Below are 24,634 nucleotides of genomic sequence, written 5' to 3'. Positions count from 1 at the left end.
GTAGCCTAACCTACAGCGCAAGGATAGCTGCCCAAAACTAGCTCGTTCACTGTAAAAGGTGTGTTATGGGCAATTTCTTTGATTATTATTATTATTATTATTATTATTATTATTATTATTATTATTATTATTATTATTATTATTATTATTATTATTATTATTATTATTATGTTTGGCTATTTAGATCATGTATTTGGTGATTTAAAATTGCAATCTAATATTATTTACTTTTAAATGTATAAATTATTATTATTATTATTATATTTTGAATTAATTCACCATATATCATATTATTTTATTATTATTATTATATTTTGATTTAACACCATTTAGGTAATGTTATTATTGATATACAATTTGCAATCTCAAATTGTTTACTTCTGCATAATAACACTGAAACCAACTAAGCATTTTTAATAATGATTGTGCCATAAATGTTGTCTTTTCATAGCTATCTAGCTGACGAGTGGTAGACTTATCAATGGAGGCTGCAAGAAAACACTTCATACGGGCAACAACAGATGCATCATTCTAGTAAGTTTTCATGGAACACTCTTAACAGCTTCCCATTCTGCCTTTTAGTTTTAATTGCATTATTATTATTATTATTATTATTATTATTATTATTATTATTATTATTATTATTATTATTATTATTATTATTATTATTATTATTAAGCTCTGTGTCATATCTAACGTAAGGGGTTTGAATATGAAGTTCACAGGAGTTTCCATTATGAGATTGGTGGATAAAAATTTATTCAAGTCTGCTGAGACAGAGACAAAGAGAGAGAGACAGACGGACAGACAGACAGACAGATAAATAGGCAGACAGAGAGCATTCGTTAAATTTACTTATCATTACTATCTCTGCATTTTTTTTAAATAGGAAGTTTCGTCCTGTTTACAGCTTAGAGTTTTACCCTCTTGCTTTGTCTATTTTCCGAAGGTTGTCTGGTAACAATTTTCTGATTATTTTGCTGAGAATTCCAGTATCAGGGCCGTAAGATAGATAGATAGATAGATAGATAGATAGATAGATAGATAGATAGATAGATAGATAGATAGATAGATAGAGAAAGAGAGAGAGAGAGAGAGAGAAAGAGAGAGAGAGAAGAAAAATTAACCAATAACTTAGTACAAATCATCAAACGAAGTTACATCAAGACTTATTTATTCATTTATTTATTTATTTATCGGTTTATTTCAGCAATCTTGTCTACAAATGCGATAATATTTAAGTAATGTGACAACTGTATCCAACTTTTAATCCATGAAAAACCTAAGTTGTTGAGCATAATCTTATTTAAATGGATATGATAGTTAAACATGGCGTTCATTTACCGTAGACTTTTTAATCGGCGCAATAACGGACATATGCGTTTTATACAGTAGACTCTTGAGAAAGTTATGATCTTATGATTTTCCTCCTCCTTAAAATATGTAACTGCAGTAGGTGCTGACAGGAGAACGTCAACCTCTGAACCACTGGCCTCTTTTAGTATTTTGAAATCAATGGATGTCCATGGTTTTTTTATTCACAAGATATAAAAGTGAGTGATAGTGCAATCCACCATAAAGAAAAACTACTGCATGTGATTTAGCAAGTCAACGTGGAATACTTTTATTTAGATATGCATATATACATAAATATACATATATATATATACATAATATATATATATATATATATATATATATATATATATATATATATATATATATAGCTTTGAACACAATTGTGACTGATTGTTTTATGAAATTTAGTCTGTCCAGAAAAGCATCAGGTTATGGGCCACATGTGGCTGATTTACGGAGAGAGAGAGAGAGAGAGAGAGAGAGAGAGAGAGAGAGAGAGAGAGAGAGAGAGAGAGAGAGAGAGAGAGCCCTTGCTGATCAGCTTGAGAGTTTGTCTTGATTGTTCTACCTTGTCTGACTTTTCACATTTTCTCGTCTTTATTCCTAAGTTTTATAATCGCTTTAGATCAAACCGCTATTACTCCTCTGTGTCTGTTTGCAGGTAAATCTTTGAGAGAGGCGGAAGAAGCTCGCCTCCCACAGCGATAATGAGGTGACGGGAAATTAGAGAGTTGTTGTCGGATTAAAAGCAGTTGTCACTTGCGAATCTTCACCGGTAAGTCTAGACGCCTCCAATACCGGCTCTACTGATGCCCGAAGGTTACAACAACAAGGCCAAGAGAGGACCTACCTATAGGCTGTCTTAGGGGGTTGTACTTGATGGTCTGACCAATGAAATACCCGAATTTACCATAGACCTGTTTGCCTGAATTTTGAAATTCAACCAATAAAAGTCACGTTCTCCTTAGGTTCTCCTTCAAGTATCTTCACGTAGACCTAGATGACGAAAACCTACGAAGTAAAAGTTAGTTGGCCAGAGAGAACAAGAAGAAGAAGTCACAGGACTACCGAGTTAAATCCACACGTACAGGATGAACAACAATGATTCCAGTACGATAGGCTGAGACGTCCAAAGGGTAACCCATTCTGACACCACTGACTGTTCTCAGTCTCGCCAACCTTTGAAGAAGTCGTGAGACCCACCAGCCATTCTCCTACTACCCAACCTGACTCGTCCCCGAGTTACCACCAGTCGTGAAAAGCTTATGCTACGATGCAGCGCTACGAGAGACACCAGAACGAAACAGGCCAGAGAGTTAAGTGCCTGAACTGACACAGTTAAGGGCAAGGCAAAGAAAGGGAAGTAAAAGAGAGTCAGCAGTTCAGAAAGTGGAAATAAGTAAACAGTACTAAAGTAACGTACATTTTAACACGGAGAACTGAATTCTGTTCTGGGGAAACTTTATTAGAATTCGCATCATTGCTGAAATAGTCCGCTGTTGTTGAAAGCGTTTTCATTGAAATCATTCGTTTGTTATAATCGAATGTAATAATATTCATTCCTGTTTTAGTATTTTTATTATGAATAAATTAGTGTCTTGATAAGAGCTCGTGAAAAAAAAAGTATTTGTGTGTACAGCCTACTTCTAAAGTTGCAGAATCTTCTGGGCTTTATTATTCATTGAAATCGGCCTTTTGTTCTAACGAATGATCTGTTGTAAATACTGAAAACTGATTATATAAGGTAAATTCGTGAGAGCATATCTCTTTGTACCAGAGTAACGCTGAGAGTAACCACTTGTTAGGGAAAAATGTATTTATATGTGGTTTTGTACAGAAATTAATTTCTGACTCTCATTGGAATGGAAACCAGGTTTTTCAATTGAAAGGTAAGGACACTACCAACCGGACCACACATGTCATATAAGAAGTTGGAACTTAAACACCACCGTACTGGAAACTTTACCTGGGCAGGAAAGTTAAAACTTTTATTATATGAGGCAGCAGGGTCATGTTATTGCAACTTCTTTTATGACTTGCGTGGTCAAAAGGTCCTATGTCTTTTCAGTTGAAAGACCTGGGTTCGTCCTGATGAGTCAGAAATATAGTCAATATTTATATATATATATATATATGTGTGTGTGTGTGTGTGTGTGTGTGTGTGTGTGTGTGTGTGTGTGTGTACATGCTTAAATAGAAATCAAGACATGCAGTAGTTTTTCCTTAACACTAGTGGACTGCACCATCTCTTACTGAAGCCATTAACACCATAATATTCTGAATATAGGAATCATACACAACCATTAACTTCCGTGGCTCGAATGTTAGATGTTGTACGGTTTATTTCTTGTGATCATTTTTAAATATCTTCTTTTTTATTTTTTGCTGATTATGGTAATTGATTCCCTCTTTTCACCCTTCCATGATCATTTTTCTCTGCATTATACATTTTATCATCTCTCAAATATCCAATGACTTTTTCACATGATTACCATCACTCAAACATTTGTTTGGTTTCTTAAACATTTAATCAACTCTCGAGTAAGTTTTTCAATTTTTGGTTTATCATAATATTCATCATGTATCAAACATTTTTTTCATTTCAGTTTATCAAATATTTTATCATGTCTTAAACAATTTTATTTTCCTTTTTGGTTAATCATTTTGCTATCCACCTGACTTAGATTTTACGTACCTGTAATTGACCTGCATTCGACACTATTATCAGGCTCTTGACCTTAATAAGTCAATTTATATACCAGACACAGACTATGGAATCAAATTAAACCCTTCCGGGATGGTTTATTCTACTGAAGTGTTTATTTCAAAGAACACCAAAAAATGGCCTCTCACATTACGATCCTCATAGTAATAGAAAAATTGTATTATTTCCCACTTCATTACAAGGGCAAGAAGGGCGTCATTTCTAACGAAAGAGGAAATATAAATGCAATTACAAAATATGAAATATATATAATATATGCTTTTCAATCATCTGTCTATGTATATTGATGAATGAACAAGTACAGGATGATGAATGCGATGATGGAAGTCGACAGGTGGTGATGAATCTCTCAGCCGCTCATCATCTCCATGAATTCTGGAAGAAGAAAAAATTTAATTCGCAGCGTGAAACTGGAGGTGTTATCAAAATGGCAATAATCTGAAATATACTTAATGACATCCTGAGATACTGTTCATAATGCCATGTTATATGATGATTTAAGCTTACTATATTTTGCACCAAGTATTACTGACATTTATCCTAGAACATAAGATCAAATCACACCTGGCCTACTAAACTCTAGCACAGCTTCCTCCCAACTAAGATAGGTATAAATGAGCATTCTTTAGTAAATGCAAGTATTTGACTTGGTTTTCATTCCTACGACTTTGAAAAAGTAAATGTGTGACCTTTCTTTGTCCATTTCTCAAAGACTGACAAACTCCAGTGCTTGGAGCCCAAATGAAATGTCAGTAATGATAAACGTGTTTGTCTACAGCACACCATCATATACCATCCAGAAATGAAAAGGTACCTTGGAGAATTTTAAGAACGCAGGAGAAAGGGAGGAGAGACTTCAGATCTAGTCCTTATTTTAAAAAATCAAAGAGTTATTGCTGCTACTCTGCAGACTATGGAGATGACAGAATGAAAAACTTATTCCAACCAGACGGACGCAGTGTTTATCTAAATAGGTCTCACAGCTGTTGATTTTCGGACATTTCTGAAAAGTGCTTACGGGCACAGAAGATACGAATGAGCATAAAAAATTTTTTATGGGTAATGATCCTACATTTTCAGTTACTTTTCTCCTTGGTCTAATAGCAGTTATCTTCCAGCAGTCAAAAATACTTGCTCAAACAACCACTGGAAGTTATCCAAGATAATCATTTCAGTCCCATCCTGCCGCTATTCGTGGCATAATTTAGAAGTACCTCATCAAAAGGAGATTACTTTAGATTAGTCTTATACGAAAGCTTTGTCCCGTAGCATAACTAAGAATTTCATGGGCAAACAATCTTCAGAGTTAACCATTTCCTTCCCATGCCCATTTAGCTTGTGTTAAAAGTTGCAAATTTCACATTTTCTTTCCTCCCATCAGTTTTTACTCTCTCCGTTAAATACTTCATTGCTTTGACATTGGTACGAATCTCCGGTGGTCTTACATTATTAGATTCAATGTCTGAATAGCACTTCTTGTCCCCTGTTAAATGTCTCCACTTATATATATATATATATATATATATATATATATATATATATATATATATATATATATGTGTGTGTGTGTGTGTGTGTGTGTGTGTGTGTGTGTGTGTCAGGGGAGTATGTGTGTATATGTATATATTATACACATATATGTATACATATATATACATATGTATATGTGTGCACATATATATACATATATGCTTGAAATGTATCCTTACCGTCGAAGTCGAGAGTACCGGAACCGTCCTCATCGACTTCCTCAATGATGCCGTCGAGATCAGCAGGAGTCAGTTTGTTGTCGATCTCAGAGAGAATCTCCCTCAGGACGTCTGTGGTGATGAAGCCGTTGCCTGCGGAGGAGGAGATTGATAAACAGAAGAACTAATTTCTCGTTCTGCTCTGTACTACAGGTGCAGAGGAAGTACTTTGTACTTGTACTTCCCCTCTATTTTCGGATAGTGTAATCCCTCGACTTATATATGAATATATGAATCTAATAAGAGTGCAATCTCAATTTCTTATTTTTGACAGAGAGAGAGAGAGAGAGAGAGGAGAGAGAGAGAGAGAGAGAGAGAGAGAGAAAGAAGTGTATTTACTTTTATAAGGATCCTTTTTCTGTTACTGTCAAATAAAAATAAAACTCAAGGAAAAAGAGAGAGTATTACCTTTATTTTCATAAGGATCCTTTTTCTGATACTGTCAAATAAAATAAAACAAAGAGAAAAACAGCAAGAGAGAAAAACAGAGAGAAAGTACTGCCTTTTACTTTTTATAAGGATCCTTTTTCTGATACTGTCGAATAAAATACAAGTGAAAACAGAGAGAGAGACAGACAGAAGACAGAGAGAGACTGAAGTAGTCAAATAAAATACAAGTGAAGAGAGAGAGAGAGAGAGAGAGAGAGAGAGAGGTGCTCACCTTCCTTATCGTAAATACGGAAAGCTTCCTTAAGTTCGGCCTTCAGAGCTTCCTCGTCCTCCTCAATCAGGAACTTGGCAGAAAGCTCAATGAACTCCTCGAACTCAATCTGGCCAGAGCCTGCGGGTCACGGAGAGAGGAAAAAAAAGAGTGGCCTTAATTAACTTCATCAAAATAAAATTAATTTAATAAGCTTTTCAATGAAGGCCCTGATTGGTAGATTTAGGGCATTTAATCTCTTGGTGTTTGGAATTAAAAATCAACTTAAATATTTTTCCTCTCGGAAGATTAAAGTTAAGGGAACATATTGGACAATGTTTAGTACAAGCCATTCGACTGAGTGAAGTTAATAATAATATTATGATTATTACTAATTTTAACTTTGCTACTGTTGCTGTTCTTTAGACGCCAAGGGGGAGTCTATACACATGACAACTTTTAAGTACAAGGGACGTAAGTAAGTGTTACTACTTTCCACTGATGAGGAACAACATTATTCTAATGAATGCTTCATAGAAACTGAAGTAAAACAACTGTTGTTGTTCCCCTGGAGTGATAGTCAAAACACATCCTTTGAATATTTTGCGATGCAAAGAACATATGAACAAAGAATCCTCTATTAAGTGATATGAGGGACGTGCGTAATTGCTCCCCTTCTCAAAGAAGTGATGAACATTACTATTTATCACTTCTTTGTAACAGTTTCATAGTATAGTACAAAATGACATAGTCACTGATTGCTGTTCTCTGTAAATTAGAAACAAACAAGTGCCAGACGATTTCATGATACAAGGGCATAAATAAGTCCTATTGTTCTCTGAGAAACAGCTAAACAACTCAAATGCAAAGATCAAAGGGACTGAAAAAACTTCTGTTGCCCTCTAAAAGTGGTGAATTAGGCAAAGTCTTTTCGCAATTTCAGAACACAAAGAACATAACTAGGTTCCCTGATTCTCTAGAGATAAGAATCAACTCATAACGAAGCGAAGGAGGTATGTAAAGTTTTATGACACTAGGGACATAAATAGGATGCTATGCTCTAAGAATCAACTAAACAACTCAATTTCATTGAGCAAATGGCATGAAAAACTGTTCTTGAAGTAACCAATTCAGTCCTTTTGACAACGTCACAATACATATATACATATATATATATATATATATATATATATATATATATATATATATATATATATATATATATATATATATATATATATATATATATATATATATATATATATATATATATATATATATCTTGATTCTCTATAGATGAGAAACAACGTAATACTTGTAACAGCATCCTACAAAGAAAAGGAAGAAAGAGTTGTTAGAAGTCCTCACCGTCTTCATCAGTTTCAGCAATAACTTCAGCCAAGTTCTTCTCAGAGATCTTGACGCCCATCATCCTCAAGATGGTGCCGACGGTGTCAGCGGTGATGAAGCCCTGCTTCTCGGTGTCGAAGGAGTCGAAGGCCTTCCTGAGGGCTGCAGAAGAAGAAGGAGAAACAGAGAAATTAGGAATTCTTCTCATTTAACAACGGGGTTATTCTGAGGCCACACATAACTTTCGTTCCTAATCTGTCTTCTAAGTGTCTAGGAAAATTGTTCGGTTCAAAAAGAAAGAGAAATAAAAATATAAAATAAAACATGAGTCTTGTCGACGTAAGAAAATAAGATTTTCTAAATTGAAAATGTCGAATTATTTACAGTTATAGAACTGAATAAGGTTCAGTTGTGAAAAAGGTTAATAACTTGGATAAATGCAGGTAAGGATTGAATCAAATATATATACAGTATATGTATATATATATATATATATATATATATATATATATATATATATATATATATATATATATATATTGTAATATATATATATATATATATATATATATATATATATATATATATATATACATATATACATATATGAAATTGATCTGAACTTCAAAACAAAGATATATCGCAATACTTTTTTTTCTTGCAGCAAGGAAAGGCTCAAAGGGAATTGACCAAATTTGACTAATGATGCAATAACTAGGACAGGTACGAATCAAGTTGAAGAACCAATCAAGGACAGTTCCTGTATATTTATACATATATAGACTTTTCAGGACCGAGAAATATATACATTTTACAGTGTCATTTTTTCTAATAAAAATAGAATGGAAGGTAGAAATAGATGCAGTACTGAGCACACACACACTGTATGTATATATATATATATATATATATATATATATATATATATATATATATATATATATATATATATATAGTATATACTGTGTATAAATATGCAGTATACATATATGTATGTCTATTTATGTGCGTGTATATATATATATATATATATATATATATATATATATATATATATATATATATACATATATATATATATATATATATATATATATATATATATATATATATATATGTGTACATATATATCTTTATATATACATATTTAGGTATTTAACTAGTTCAGCCAGGAAAAGAGAGTCGATTTCTTAAAAATGAAACTAAAACAAAAACCAGGAATTAAAGCAAATCTTGAAAAGCATCACATTACGAAGAGCAATGAAATGCTGCATTTTCCAATGGGATTTGGGGGTGGGGGGTGGGGTTGCCGGGTTTGTATATACAGGGGGATGGGGAGGGGGGATTACCACTTCCGGCAATACATACCATCAATCTGATCAGGCTCAAGTGAATCCTGGAATAGGGGTAAGAGATGACATGTTAAATAATGCAAGAATGAACGAATAGTCTCAGAATTCATGGTGTCTTCCATAGTTACTTAAACAGAAAAATACAACATAAAAAAAATAAATAAAAATACCAAGTAAAGAAACGTCAAATTTCCAAGCTTCGTACGTAATTTAATTGTTATAAATGACACGAAAATAAATTGTTAAATAATGCAAAAATAAATCAGTTGGTCTCAGGCTTCATGGCATCTTCCATAGTTACTTAAAGAGAAAAGTAAAATACATAAAAAAATTTAATAAAATAGCTAAGCAAAAAAAGTCAAATTTCTTAGCATCACGTAATATAGAATAGCAAGGCAGCAGACAGTATACATCTAAATTAAATGAATTAATAAATGAATAAATAAAGATTTCCTGCCCCATTTCCGTGACCAAAAATAAGATGGAAAAAAAGAGAACAGGTTTTAGTTTAGTCGTATTGTTAAGTCTAAACATCCTACGTGAAAATAAAGAATCTATTAAGTCAAATGTAAAAAATAAAAATACAACTTAAGTAACAACATAAGCAAAGACATTTCGTCCCATTGCAAAAGTTATTCTGAGCATCATTTTGACGTATTAGAACAAAAAAAGCAGAGTTATAGCGTTTCTCATCACATATGAAAACGAAAAATAATTGGGCAGAACTCATAAACTTCTTAAAACTAATCAATTTCTTAAAAACGAAAAACAAATTTGACAGAACTAATAAATCTTTTAAACGTTCCTACATATTAACAGTTTTCCGACAGGAATCTGCTTATTAGCAGAAGCAAAAAATGAAGAGTTCGCCATTATATTTAAAGTTTTTCTCATTTGTGCGTACGTAAAATTTTTTTCGACCAAGGCGAACTATGTGACGTAAATGTCACTTGCAAAAGAGAGAGAGAGAGAGAGAGAGAGAGAGAGAGAGAGAGAGAGAGAGTCACCAAGCCATTTAAAATGCCTCGACTGTTTCCCATAACTCTAACCCGCCTCGGCTAACTCGTGGTCCCCGAAATATGATTGTGTAAGAAAACGTCACAAAAGCAGGCCGCTCTCTCGACAATTTTGATCACCAGGGGACTGACTGGTAAGAGAACTCTTTACACCAAGGAACGATGCTTTCTCTCTGCTCCATTAGACAAACGGCGATAATGTCTCTCAAGAATGCGCCTAAAGAAAACGAGCGTTTGTGCTGTAGTAAAATCTTCGGGGACAAAGCTGCTTTTGATTGCTTGAGTAGGCGGGAGGGGATTTGCTTTAAGGGGTCACTGCTGAATTGAGAGGCACGAGTGTAATCTCGTCGACTGTGCCAGCGAATCAATAAAGTGTGGCGATGTTTATAAAGGTGAGATTGCTTTCGATGTTAGTTGTAATATTTATAAACGTAAAAAAAATTACGTTATGTGAAAATTCAGGTCGGTATGCGCAGTTTGTTTATTCTTTGCTCGTTCATAAATGTGACGATATTTATGAGTACATGTGTGCTTTCGAAAATAAACAATATCCAGACGGCATTAGGAATAAGTTTCAATATTGGACCAATAGAGATCTGTATAACTTCTTTAATTTTTCACTCATGAATAGATGAAATGCTGCTGTATCTAGAAAGGTATGTGTACTTTCGAAGATAGAATATTTATCATTAATCCGAGTTTTATAAATGATTTCTACTGAATTATTAAAGAAATTCTGATTTCATTAAATCCTTACCGGTAAATGAATGAAATACTATAATGCCTATGAAAGCATGTATATTATCAAAGGCAATTAGAAAATTTCCAAATCAAAACTACGAACAAACAAGTGTAGCTCATTCCTTAACGTCCTTAATGAGATTGGCCCAAAATGGTATCTGTGATAAGCTAATGGTATGGGTACAGTATGTGACATAAAACGATGTCTAATCTTATTACAATAAGTTTGGAATTTGTATCGTGATAAAGAAGAATAACTTACGTTAAATGTAACAACAGCTTAATTCATGTTCCTTGCTAACCGTCAAAGGGGGTCACAGATATTCCCTTACACTTCTGTGAATGTATTCAATACTTACATACATATACATGTATGTGTGTGTGTGTGTGTCGTAAGGCTTCTTAAAAGAGGAGGTCGACCAGTTCATTACGGGTATCACATGTAACTTGTGATAAGCTGCAAGCGGCTACATTTTCCAAGCATCGGAGGCACTGTTGGAATGCTCATGCAATGCGAAGTTACTTTACCATCGATTCATACACTTGAAACTGTACGAAGTTTATTTAGAAACGTTTTCAAAATTTCCTTCATTCCACGAAAGCGAATTAAGACTTTGCCTACAAGTGCTGACAGCCTCATAGTCTACTATAACAAAAAAAAAGGAAATATGCTGACTTACCATGTTGACGTGTCTTTGTTATAGTGTTGCACCAGGAAGGAGATCGAGTAAGGGCTGACTGAAGCTACCACTGAGGGCCAGTGAGGCGATGATTACGGAAGCTGCACTATTATCACCTCTGTTTACAGCCGTTACAAACCAGCGCTACGCACGCACGCACGCACTCACGCATGCACATTCCCCCCAACTCAACCCAACTCCCCCTCTAATTCCCCGACCTCGTCAGGAGTCCTCCACCCTCTTCACCTGTTGGCTCTTAACGACCGATGTCTTGGGCACCGCGTCGTGGCTTGTCTAGCTGTTTGAATGGACCAGTGGAGCGGCCTTTGCGAGGTCACGTGACAGGCCTGGTCGTTTGAATGGACCAATAGCGGCGGCGGATTCTAGGAGGTTACTGGGGTGAATCGGCGACAACAAAAAGGTCTTGATTTCCCCCGACGAAATATTTCTAGTCCGAGTTTCCCTTTCTCTTTCGCTCCGCTGTTCGTTAGGGATATTTTTTCCTCTTCCCGACTTTATACTCGTTTCTTGGCACGATTCTTTATATATCGCTTCCTCCTCTTTCTTCTTCTTCTGCTTCAAGGGATAGAATATCTAGATTGGAACGGAGAGCTAAGTCGACTCGAGTTAGCACATCCAAACTACAGCAAAAGAATCAAATTTTTAAAAAATTGGAGGCAAAAAATAGCAGCGGCGCCTGTCGCGTTCAGTACCCAAGTGGGGCATCGCGATACATCGTGTTTTCCAGAAATTCTTTGACGAAGTTCATTCTTTATTAGGAGACAGGAAAAGATCTACATTTTTATAAAAATAAACAAATAAATAAATACCTCTCGATACATGCTTGGCCCCTAAATACAGCTGGTCCTATTTGTTGATTTGATGCCACATGACTCAAAAAAAACAAATTTTTTATTGAAAAGAAGTGAATTTAAAATAAAATACCACACAAGAAGAGAAAAGATGTAAATTTTTCATTCACTTACAGATTTATTTTCTAACTCGTTAATTATTCAAGTAAAATTCTGCTTTTTAAAATTTATTCGACTGCATGAAGGCAAAAAGGAAAATGTGAAGTCCGTTAAAATTTTTTTCCTTTTAGGAATTTTTCTGTATATTTATCTATTTTTGGTCTCCGCGTTTGCATTTCACTCCTTTATTCGCTCTATTTTTTCTTTTCTTTAGTGTTCTGCTCTGTTTAAGCTTTCTCAGCAAGGAAAGGTGTGTAAATTTTGCACAATAATAATAATAATAATAATAATAATAATAATAATAATAATAATAATAATAATAATAATAATAATAATAATAATAATAATAATAATAACATAAATCTTATTATTGGTGATTTGAACCTGTGGTCAGTAAAACAACGTGCCAAAATTATATCCGCTCACTATTATTATCATTATACCTGAATATCTACCGACCTTGTTTTTAAAATGCGTAAAATGATATTCAACCGCTGAAGGTTTTCTTAAACTATTTTCGAACATATCTTATGACAAAGAAGTTGAATCTAAAAATCTATGTAATCAACATTAACATGTATCGGCTTAACTGACAAACATTAAGAATATGTATATATATATATATATATATATATATATATATATATATATATAACTGAGAAAGATATATATATATATATATATATATATATATACCTTATATATATATATATATATATATTATATATATATATGTATATATATATATACACACACACATATATATATATATATACATATATATATACCTGTATATATATATATATATACACATATATATATATATATATATATATATATATATATATATATATATAAATATATATATATATATATATATATTTATACCCCATAATGAATTTAAACCTTTGGACAATTAATTTGTGTTTATTTGTGCAATTATATTATCCACATCCCTTCCTTCGAAGGAGAGGTGAATTTGCATGAAAAAATACATGACCTGTGACCTCTGATATTCAAGCTGAGAGAGAGAGAGAGAGAGAGAGAGAGAGAGAGAGAGAGACGAGAGAGAGAGAGAGAGAGACTTCATTATTCAAGACAGAGGCAAAGTCAACAAAAATGGGCAAACTTTTCGATGATGAAACTTTCCTTTCAAAAATATTTTTCAATTGGGTTCAAGATGCTAAACTTTAGTTTCCCAGAATTTAAGAGAGAGAATTATAGACTGGAATAATATCCCGGATATTCCAAAGATCTTCCTTTAATACATTTCTCATTCACCAAAAAACAAATTTGAGCAGGAGATATATATCTCATAAACATAAATACAAAAAGCATCGTGCTGCAATACTACATTTTAGAATCAGCTAAGAAGTATATAGCAAAATACTCTGTTTATTTTTTCCTCTCTTAGGAGCAAATTAAATAAAAGGATAATAAAATGCCACTACAATTTGTACATATTTTATTCAGAACATAAACAAAATTGAATCTAATTTGTTGAGACGGTTTCGTATGAATAAAAAGTTCCTATTTACTCCAAACACCATGAATAAGATGATTATACTTCACATGTTCTGTAATAATATTTATTATTTATGGCTGCAACCTTGAGAGAGAGAGAGAGAGAGAGAGAGAGAGAGAGAGAGAGAGAGAGAGAGAGAGAGAGAGAGAGAGAGAGAGAGAGAGGAGACGGTAACTTAATTATTAAGAAAATGGAATCAAATTAAATGAGACAAGCATTATCTTTTTGTTTAATATCAGAGAGAGAGAGAGAGAGAGTAAGAGAAGAAGAAGAGAAGAAGAAGAAGAAGAAGAAGAAGAAGAAGTGATTAGGAAATTGCCAGATAATCTAGAAAAGGCATCTGAAACAAAAGACTAACTTGAATGAAAGTTTACGAGTGTTACATTTGGTTTGCGTTAGCACCTGTAAAACAAATCGTTTGTTTGTGTTGCCATACGTTACAGTTTTCCTGTTAATGCCTAAATGGATTGGTTCTAGAATCATTCAAGATCTTGAATTTACATAGGAATATTTATGATGGGCCAAAATCATTATTTAAAAGAGAGAAACATGTATCGAAATAGTTATAGTTTTTGAACGTTAAGTGCAAATTTATTTATTTGCTTGCCTGCTTATTAATCTATTTGTATATTTATTCATTTATCTACTTAACTTTTTATATTTTATTTTTTTATTTATGTATTTATTTATTTCTTCATTTACCGATTTATCTAGTTGAAAAGTAATGACATCCACCTGAATGAATTCTGATAGGAAAAACTTTTTTTAAAAATCAGTTAGTCTTCCATTAGATTAGAGCCCTCTTTTGTCTGTAACTTTTCTTAATGGTCACAAAATTGTTTACTAAACACAGGGAACAAAATAGAAAAAGTTTGGTTTTTTAAGTGAAAGAAAACCAGATTACCAAGATGTAAATATTTAAATGGAATTTGTGTGAATCATTATAAGAGAAAACGATTAAAAGAGGATTAGATAATAAATACTTGAAAGAAAGTTAATCACAGGACTAGGAAATCTTTGTGGTGTAATTAATCACTATGCAAAATTTATAAGTAATCATCACAAAAAGAAAGTTATTGGTGACAAGGAGATTATTTCATAATAGCTAACTGGTAAATTTAAAATTAAATTTTCCGTCACTCAAGACTTAAAAATCTAAATAATTTATTATCATACGAAATGTATGCCCAATGTTAATACACGGAAAAAAAGCGTAGAAATAGATTAACTTACTTATGAAAGGTATATATAGATACGTATATTTATATAGGTATACATAGATAGTAATAACATTTTAATAAACATCACAAATCTATGCTATGGACTAAAAATTATGTGCTATGAAAAAATTTTTTAAATGTTGATTAGTCCGTGCAGAAAATACAATAGCTATCTAGTATATCTAGAAAAACTATTTGAAAAATTTTTCAAATTCATTTTAAAATATTATTGTAACTAAATATTCTACAGCATCATTTCTTTAAATGAGAAAAAATTATTTAAAACTGGTTAGAAAAACATATACTTTCTATAAAATGTAAAATGATGAGAACGAAATTAATGAACAGTTATTTAAAAATTCCAAAACTAACTAATTTTCAAAATACACTACTAGAAAAGATACAAAATAAAACTCCACTAAAAAATTATTGGGAAATAAAATTCTAATCTAATAGAAAAAAAAACATTAAAAAAGCATTAGAGAAATATTATTAAATATTTGCTATAATTTTTTTTTAAGAAATTAGAAGATATTAAGTGCTACCACATTGAGTGATACCAACTTTTTCGAAACATCACATCTTCTCTGCAGTAAGAATAATACACTATGCCCCTCAAAACTTGGTTTTCTTTTATCCATTAAATTTCAACATTAAACTTCTGATACCACGAGTAATATTTTGGATGTGACGAAAAGCAGGATATGTGAAATAAGAAAAAATAAAAACACACAAAGTTGAGTTAATATTCTTCTGAAGGAATTATTTTCTCTTAATTGCATTAACAGAAATCAACTATTATCTAGTTTTTCATATATATATATATATATATATATATATATATATATATATATATATATTATGTGTATATATATATGGGTGTATAGTGTTTTTTTCAGGAATTAGCACATTGATGTGGGATGATAGTTAAATGTGACGTCAGGGTATATTTGAAAATGTGATGATAATGTCCATTATATTATTTGTTTAGAAATACCAATTATGAAAGCATGAAACAGAGAGAAATAACAATACTCAATCAGAGAGAGAGAGAGAGAGAGAGAGAGAGAGAGAGAGAGAGAGAGAGAGAGAGAGGAGAGCAGAACTATAAATGGTAATTATGAGAGCATGAGTTTAGTTTTATCAATTAGACCGAAGTGTCGTAGAACCTATTACTTTTATGTACCTCTCACCAGATAATAAAAAAAAAATAAGCCTTTTGGGGAATAGGTTGTAAGATCTGTCTCTGGAATAAAGGAAGACTTTAGGAGTCAGTGAATGCTGATAAAAACAAAAAATCAAAATGGCAAGAGAGTGACAGCTCTGCTTCTTGAAGGAAAGAAGTCTACTATAGTACCAGAAAACAGACGCAGGAGTAGAATTCCGGAGCTTGAATTCGATGAAAAGTCAGTGAAATTCGGCGAAGGGACTTTGCATGTGAGTTAGCCGCTCATCATCTCCATGAATTCTGAGGAAAAAGAAAAGAAACTTATTATATTCAGACAATAAGAAGGATTTCTGCATATGTGTGTGTGTGTGTATGTATGTATATATGTAATATTTATATTCTGCAATCTTTCCACGGAAAATTTCTTTGCTAACAATAACCTTGTATGTTTGCTCATAGAATATTTATACACTTTGGAATATTTTTGGGAATATTAATAATATTAATAATATTATTACACACACACACACACAATAATGCATTTATTATTATTTATTATTATTATTATTATTATTATTATTATTATTATTATTATTATTATTATTATTATTATACCACCGTCTGATCTCATCCAAACTATGCATTAACCCTCTCCATCACTGATCATGAAAAGATTCCATTAACCCAAAGTTATATTTCTAAAATCCTGCGAGGACCTTCTTACCATCGAAGTCGAGAGTCCCCGACCCGTCTTCGTCGACTTCCTCGATGATTCCGTCCAGATCCTCGGGAGTCAATCTGTTGTCCAACTCAGACAGGATCTCCCTCAAGACTTCGGTCGTGATGAAGCCGTTGCTCTGTAGAAAGGGAAATCAATGTAGCAGGATTTTGCATTGATCTGGGTAAAGTTTGACGAGTGCTTTGTTGGGGAGGTGGAGAAGGGTTGGCCAAGAGATGAAGTTAGGTTCAAGATGCCCTAAAACAGGTTGGATAGGACATATGGTCAAAGATGGGGTCAGGTTGAGTGGAGTATTAGGAATTGGAGAGATACTACTAGAATATTGGCTAAGAGCTTGGAGCACTTGTCAAAATTTATTTTCGTATGACGGAGGGCGCTGACGCCATAAGGCCCCATTATAAAGTAAGTGCCAGTTGCTACCTTATGATTGAGCGGATTTGCTTCAAATTTTTACCAATTATAATACAACTAATACTGAATAAACACAATTATTGAAATAATGAATTTCGACCTCTAAGTTCATAAATTTTGCAGTTGTAAAGAAACGTGACGCCGTTGTTCATAAATAATATGCAAAATAAAAGTTGGACTCAAAACAAATTTTTCCCACTTGTAATTACAGATATATAGTTATACTACATGCTGTAAAAGTTTCATTGGCCTTGTTTCAGTCTATTTGAGATCTAGAGTTTAGTTTTTAAAAGGTAAGTTTTCAGAAAACAGCAAAAGTAAAAAGGTTTTGGACTTTCATAAATCCTGAGGCAATCAGTACATCTTGAGCGAGGCTTCCCTATATAATCATAACCCATTTTCTTTGATGCATCCAATAGAGAGAATGGGATATTTTAGTGGTTGACACAAGTATTTTTTGTACAGGTACTTTTTTTGACAGTTTTTTACAAATATTTACAATTTGTTGTTCACAGTGCCATACAAGCGATGAAAAGTATTGTAAATAAACCACTCTAAACTTTTAGTGTTACTGATGAAGGAGGTGGTGTTATTTATTGTCGTTCAATTAATATTAACCTCATATCTACCCAACATGGTTGGGGACCCTTTGGGCACGTCGGGTTCTGGAAACGTTGGGAGAAAGAACAGACTGCCTCGTTGTCGTTATGAAATGGTTCTGTGCATGCACAAGTCATCAGGGAGCCATATGTTTAAGAAGGGATTGGCTAAGGAAAACTATTATAAAAAGGAACTATAGCCTACTAACCTAACATACCATAACCTAACCTAACCTAGCAGGCTATGTTACTTAGTCGGGGGCTCTGCCCCCCGGATTCCCTGGTGAGGGAAACTCCACTTTTTACCAAAAGCTCCCTTATAACACTGCACATGAGCGATAGCATTCCAGGATGGCCAGCATACAACTTCTGAGGTTAATTACAGGTTAATTACAGTCGATCGAAAAAAATAAGGGTAAATTCTTGATAAGCAACCAAAATACTATAGAAAAAATCAATTTCCAAAGTAATACCCCATGCAGAGCTATTGCTTAGTTCTACCCTAAACTTTTTTACTTTAACAATTTAGCTTCAAGATGTGTTTATTTACACATAAAACAGTCCAAAAACAGTCAATAACTCGTTTCCACCTATCCAGAATTAGAGTCATACAGATGTTTTTTGCAAATATTTTTACAATTTGTCGTTCACAGTGCCATAAAAGCGATGAACAAAATTGTTAAAAACCAGTCTAAACATATTTTTGAGCAATATAGCTTCAGGATATGTTCATTTACACATAAAAAGTCAAAACTGTTCATAACTAAAATTCGATAATTCCTCGAGTTTCGGCAGTCCGCGGCCCCTTGAAATGCCATGACTTAGAAAAAGGATAAACTATATATATAAATATTTAAACTACTGTATGTATGTATATATACATATATATATATATACATATACATATAATGGCAAGGATGAAGAGGGTAACTTCTAAGGTTGTTAAAAGGTCACTTGTACAAAAGTTAATATATTCACATTCATAATATTTCGGATTTTCAATCAATCTTCATCATTGTCATTACTACTACTACTTCTACCACTGCTGCTATTATTAATATTATTATTATTATTGTTATTATTATTGTTATTATTATTATTATTATTATTAGTATTATTATTATTATTATTATTATTATTATTATTATTATTATTATTATTATTATTATTATTATTATTACAGCATCTGAAAGCTACATACAAAGGCTAATCTCAAAGTACTACAGCACGGAAATAAACTAAGAATCTAGAATCCTCAAGTATATACAAACCACCAATTATTTGTTGATTCTCCTGCCAAAAATCCTTTTGGAGCAAAACAAGGATTACCCCGAAAGATCCCTGAGATCTTTCAGAGCCAAATCAGTTTCACTTGGGAAACCGAGAAAATTCTAAGAGCTTGACTTGAGTTGCTTGGAAAGCTACGAAAAATATGCGGGTGTTTCGTAATGTTTGTCTGAAAGGCTGAGTAATCAATAAGAACTTGACTTGCTTAGTTTACGCATGCGCCTTTGTTGCTCCCAGCAATGAGGATTTTTTTTTTTTTTTTTTTTTTTTTTTGTTGGTTAGTTTTTTTTTGTATTTTTATTAAAAGGAAAGTGGATTTTTATGAAAATTTAACCAAAGGTGGCCTTTGGGATCGTCTACAGATAATTAGGTTTTGAGAAAGATAGAAATGTAACCTTTTGAGAAGTGAATTCTTATGCCTTGGTGGAGGTTTGTGGTTCCAAAACGTTCTTACTAGCATTGTTTACTGCCTTCTACTTGTTTTTCATCCTGTCCCTTCGGTTTCCCCTTCTTACCTGTCCCACTTCTCTAACTTTATCTTCCTCCCATTTCAGCGTCTAATTTAAGAATCTAGAAATATAATCTTTATTAATAATGTTGATAAACTAATAAAATTCAAAAGCCGGAGAAATCTTAAAATAAGTGCCAAACTTTCTCTACGGGCTTTGAGAGATCCGGTTGCGAAATGAGAGATGTAGAGATTGATTCACTGGCGTCGCAAAGTCTATGGTTATCAACGACGAGAGAGGTGAAGGGAATCAAGTTCACTTCCTTATCGTAAATACGGAAAGCTTCCTTAAGTTCGGCCTTCAGAGCTTCCTCGTCCTCCTCAATCAGGAACTTGGCAGCAAGTTCAACGAATTCCTCGAACTCAAGTTGGCCAGAGCCTTGGGAAAAAAGAAATTTAAACTTAATATGCTTTTTATTAGACAAATATGTGCCAATGTATCATCTTTAATATCACAGGTTTTATTCTGATATAGAAGAAACACGTGAAATGAGCTGGATAATACTTGTCATAGTAAACTACAAACACGGTACCCCAATAGTTTAATTGTTAGTATTTCAGACTTTTTTTATTTAACATTTCAGCATTATTAGAAAATAACGATAAATCAATCTTTTCTGGGTTAGTGGTGAAAGAAGTAAAGGTATTAAAACCAAAAAAAAAAATTTTCCAAAAAGTGTAAAAATACGAAGAATTATTACCAAGATAAAAGAAAATACTAACCATGATTCTTTACCTTTGCCTGTATTAGACAGTATTAAGATACAGATTGAAATACATACAAAATCGTGCCAAACTAGCTACTCTGTACTCAGAACAGAGAGTCTCGAAAACCCTGTAAGTCAACTGGGGAAAATTCTAGAGAAGGAAGAACCAGCTGAACATTCAAAAGCAATTTCTCAAAATGCAAGAGTCACCTCGTCTATAACACTGCCCTCACCGTCTTCGTCTGTCTCGGCGATGACTTCGGCCAAGTTCTTGTCGGAAATCTTGATGCCCATCATCCTCAGGATGGTAGAGACGGTGTCGCAAGTGATGTAGCCTTGCTTGTCTGTGTCGAAGGATTCGAACGCCTTCCTGAGTGCTGTGGGAGGATGAGCAGATTTAGTCAGATTGATTGACCTGAATTCTGGCACAAGAGAGTGCTCTCTGACACCTCTATACATCTTTCTGGCAAATTTTGCACCAAGTAGCATAGATTGGTGGTAAAATTTGAAGTCCTGTTCGTGTTTCTAGCGTGACGTCTGAACGAACGTACGGGACTTCAATTTGTCACTAGTACAGAAAAATGCTCGGCATTGGTCCAAAATCTGACAGCAAGATTGCAGAAGACGACAGAATGCGAAGGATCGAAAACTTGAAAACATTCATGGATGGAGTGTCACAGTATATGTGCTTGTATTGAATACTGACGTGTTTTCAAACTCATAGGAAAACTGAAATATTATCTTCATAATCTTTCAAAATAAGTTTAAAATACTCGTTGAATAAACAAAAGCATAAGAAATAAGACGTAAACATAAAATATCTGAATTATCAAATGCATTAAAGTAAGTTAGAAAACAAAAAGTATTTACAAGAAAAAGTGAGTACTGTGTGTCAATTCACATTTTAGGCTTGTCACGTTACTTGAAACCTTAGCAAAGACTAATTTAATGTAGATTTTATTCACAGTAAACAACCCATGAAATTAATGCCTCTCTGGCTACATATTAAATGGAAACTGTTCTTTCATCCATCATTTAAAATAAAATTAAAAATCAGTCAGCCTAAAATTAAATTTGACCCAAAAGTTAATGCATATGTCAGCGACCGAGTAAGAGCATTAAAGGTCTGCTTAGAGTGCGTGCTTGGAAGCTAAGAGAATTCTAAGATAACATAGGATCTATAAAAGCAGAAAATAAAAACTAAATAAAAAATATATAAATAAAAGAAATGTGTTTTGGAGACTAGGTTCCGTGCGAGTTCATGCTTACACTGAGTGTCTGGATGGTGTAACTAATAATAATAATAATAATAATAATAATAATAATAATAATAATAATAATAATAATAATATTAATAATAATAATGAAAAAAGGCAACCCTGTAACGAGGCTATAATATTAAGAATTAAAAGCCACAGTAACTCTGTACACAAATATTTTTAACACACTGTGGCTTTTAATTTAATAATACACATAATAATAATGATAATAATAATACACAATAATAATACACACAATAATACAATAATAATAATTGTAATATTGTACTGAATGTTAGGACTGAAATTTTCAATTACAAAAAACTGCTTTTTAAGTAATGGTAGACTTTAGGGGAATATCAGGTCTAAGCAGATCTCTGATACGACCATACTGACGTTTATCTTCCCCAATTAAGAAACCCCTAAACATTCTTGTTTTATTATCAATTTTTCCTGGATTATGATTTTCCCAGCTTCTATCTTCCATTCAGAATGAAATAAGCTGAAGAGAGGAACACTTGGATATTTTTAAAATCATATAATAATCAAAATTCTTTTTTTTTCAGTTCCGAGGAAAATCGAATATTTAGTCAAACGCTGTGAATCTCATAAAGACTCTAGTATTAGACTTAGGAACGAAGGCTCTTTAGTCTAGATTGGTTTTGCTAATGCGTAGGGAGAGGGAGAAAAAGAGAGAGAACTTCAAGGGAGGAATGGTGGTGTGTCTAATGGTATGCATTCTAAACGTGTTTAGTACAATGAGAACTTAGAGTCCTAGAGTAAAGGGGAAACTGCCTCTCAGTGATATCTCTACGTACGTACTTTCAATTTGATCTGGTTCGAGCGAGTCCTGTAAGGTAAGTATTGAATAGTTAGTGAACAAGAAACAAATATCCATTAAAAAACAAACGCAAAGTCAAGTGGTTAAGCTATGACGAATCAAAATGTAATTTAGTCCATAACTCGTGAAACAAAAATAAGAGAAAATTACAGACACAACTCATAAACTGAAACTTTCTTATATATAAATTGTATAAAGATCACATTAAAAATAAACAGGTAATAGACACGTTGTGATTAATAAAATAAAACAATAGCACGTATAAAATAAATCAGAGTAGATATTAGATGGTTTTGAGTAGATGATTTATTGTTTACTAGTTTTTGTACATATGTGTACATCAAATTAGTATCTGTGAATAAAGTGTTTACATAAACAACCTATTAATTATATATAAGTGCATATATTTTTCATCATCATTCACCCAGTTTTCCTTAAAAGGAGAAAATTCATGAGAAAAGGAAAAACAATTATCACAGCCGAATTCATACTTGAACTTAAATCGTGGATAAACCTCCTGTGCAGAATACTTCCACAAGAGTAGCCTCTTCACACACCAGCACGGAATTCTCATCAGCATGTTGTCGAACCTCACTATAAACACTGCGCCCCTGACCTCAATCTCGCAGGCACTCTCTCGCTTCCTGGATGTTGAGTCACCACCTTTCCAATGCAGCTTTAAACTCATTTCTAAGGTGTTGCTATAAACGCTTGTCAGTTTTTGGGATGAGGTTACTAGACTTTCCATTCTCCTCACCTAACTGCTACCCACAACAGTTGAATTATTAGGACAATAAAGGCACATTTGGTTATAGATAAACGTGGCTCTTTCGCTCACACCTCGTCTGGGACTCGAACCTGGACCATTGGCTATATATGAGAGTGTGCATTTCACATGAATATATATGCATGGTTGCATAATGTACATTCATACTCACACACACAAATACATATAAATAATATATATATATATATATATATATATATATATATATATATATATATATATATATATATATATATATATATATATAAACACCATAATTAGTGCGCAACCCTTTTTGTTGTGCTGGGAAATCATCTGGAACATCTACTTGCAAACGAAGACTTCAGCTGAGCATCGTAGTTTTTCCCGAGTCATGTGATGCTGATTGGCAATAAAATCTCTAATCATTTTCTGGGGAAGTATTATTCAAATTCAGGTTTCGTTAGGCAACAGAACATTAACACAAGATCGTATTTTGGGCAAAATAAAACCTTCATGCAAAGGAATGTATTTTGCCATGTATGATGCGAGACCTTTGCCGCAGCAAACAGTGTGAGAAGTCAAAATTTTAATGGGTGATAAAATGGTGCTATACAGTGGCATTAATAAGGTCGAAAGAAGAAGAAAATGGTGGTATATAATTAAGGAGGAATTTCCCAGCATGAGAGCATTACGAAATCAAAATTCACGAATAAAAGTAATGTGTATTCTTTACAAAAGCTTTCTGCAAGCGAGGACTACCAAGACAGGATCCACCAAAATATTTATAAACTCTGGCCTCAGAATCTTGTCGCTGTTCGGTTGGCGTTAAAGGCTAAACACTCTGTTTTCGTCTTCGATTTTATGAGCGGGAATTCAGGTCTTTAAAACTGAAAAATTACGAGACACAACACAGGACCCAATTCTTTTATTCGCTAAATAAATATTACACGAAAAGGTATACTGTAGGTGTTTAGTACAGATATAATAGGATGTACTTTATAACTGAAAATAAATAGAAAGGAGAAAAAAAAATGACAGAA

At 33.0% G+C, this 24,634-nt stretch overlaps 2 protein-coding genes across 2 annotated transcripts in view; both read right to left on the bottom strand.

Annotated features, from left to right (window-relative positions):
- Nucleotides 1-4,156: 4,156 nt before the first annotated feature.
- Nucleotides 4,157-11,743, bottom strand: LOC136851342 (troponin C, isotype gamma-like). Its single transcript, XM_067125392.1, has 6 exons — nucleotides 11,612-11,743; nucleotides 9,191-9,218; nucleotides 7,841-7,984; nucleotides 6,494-6,613; nucleotides 5,794-5,925; nucleotides 4,157-4,459 (listed from the first exon to the last, which is right to left on the bottom strand). Exons 1-6 carry the CDS (start codon nucleotides 11,612-11,614, stop codon nucleotides 4,434-4,436), a joined length of 453 nt encoding a protein of 150 aa, XP_066981493.1. The 5' UTR covers nucleotides 11,615-11,743; the 3' UTR covers nucleotides 4,157-4,433.
- Nucleotides 11,744-14,772: 3,029 nt separating this feature from the next.
- Nucleotides 14,773-24,634, bottom strand: part of LOC136851341 (troponin C, isotype gamma-like) — an 18,149-nt gene continuing 8,287 nt past the window's right edge. Inside the window, exons 2-6 of the mRNA XM_067125391.1 lie at nucleotides 22,828-22,855; nucleotides 20,980-21,123; nucleotides 20,300-20,418; nucleotides 17,220-17,352; nucleotides 14,773-16,795 (exon numbers count right to left, since the gene is read on the bottom strand). Of these exons, the coding sequence (XP_066981492.1) occupies nucleotides 16,770-16,795; nucleotides 17,220-17,352; nucleotides 20,300-20,418; nucleotides 20,980-21,123; nucleotides 22,828-22,855 (450 nt within the window). The 3' untranslated portion in view covers nucleotides 14,773-16,769. The remainder of the gene's footprint in view (nucleotides 16,796-17,219; nucleotides 17,353-20,299; nucleotides 20,419-20,979; nucleotides 21,124-22,827; nucleotides 22,856-24,634) is intronic.

Source organism: Macrobrachium rosenbergii, chromosome 23 (assembly GCF_040412425.1).
Source record: "Macrobrachium rosenbergii isolate ZJJX-2024 chromosome 23, ASM4041242v1, whole genome shotgun sequence".
Taxonomy (NCBI): domain Eukaryota; kingdom Metazoa; phylum Arthropoda; class Malacostraca; order Decapoda; family Palaemonidae; genus Macrobrachium; species Macrobrachium rosenbergii.
This window is presented reverse-complemented; position numbering and strand designations above follow the sequence as displayed.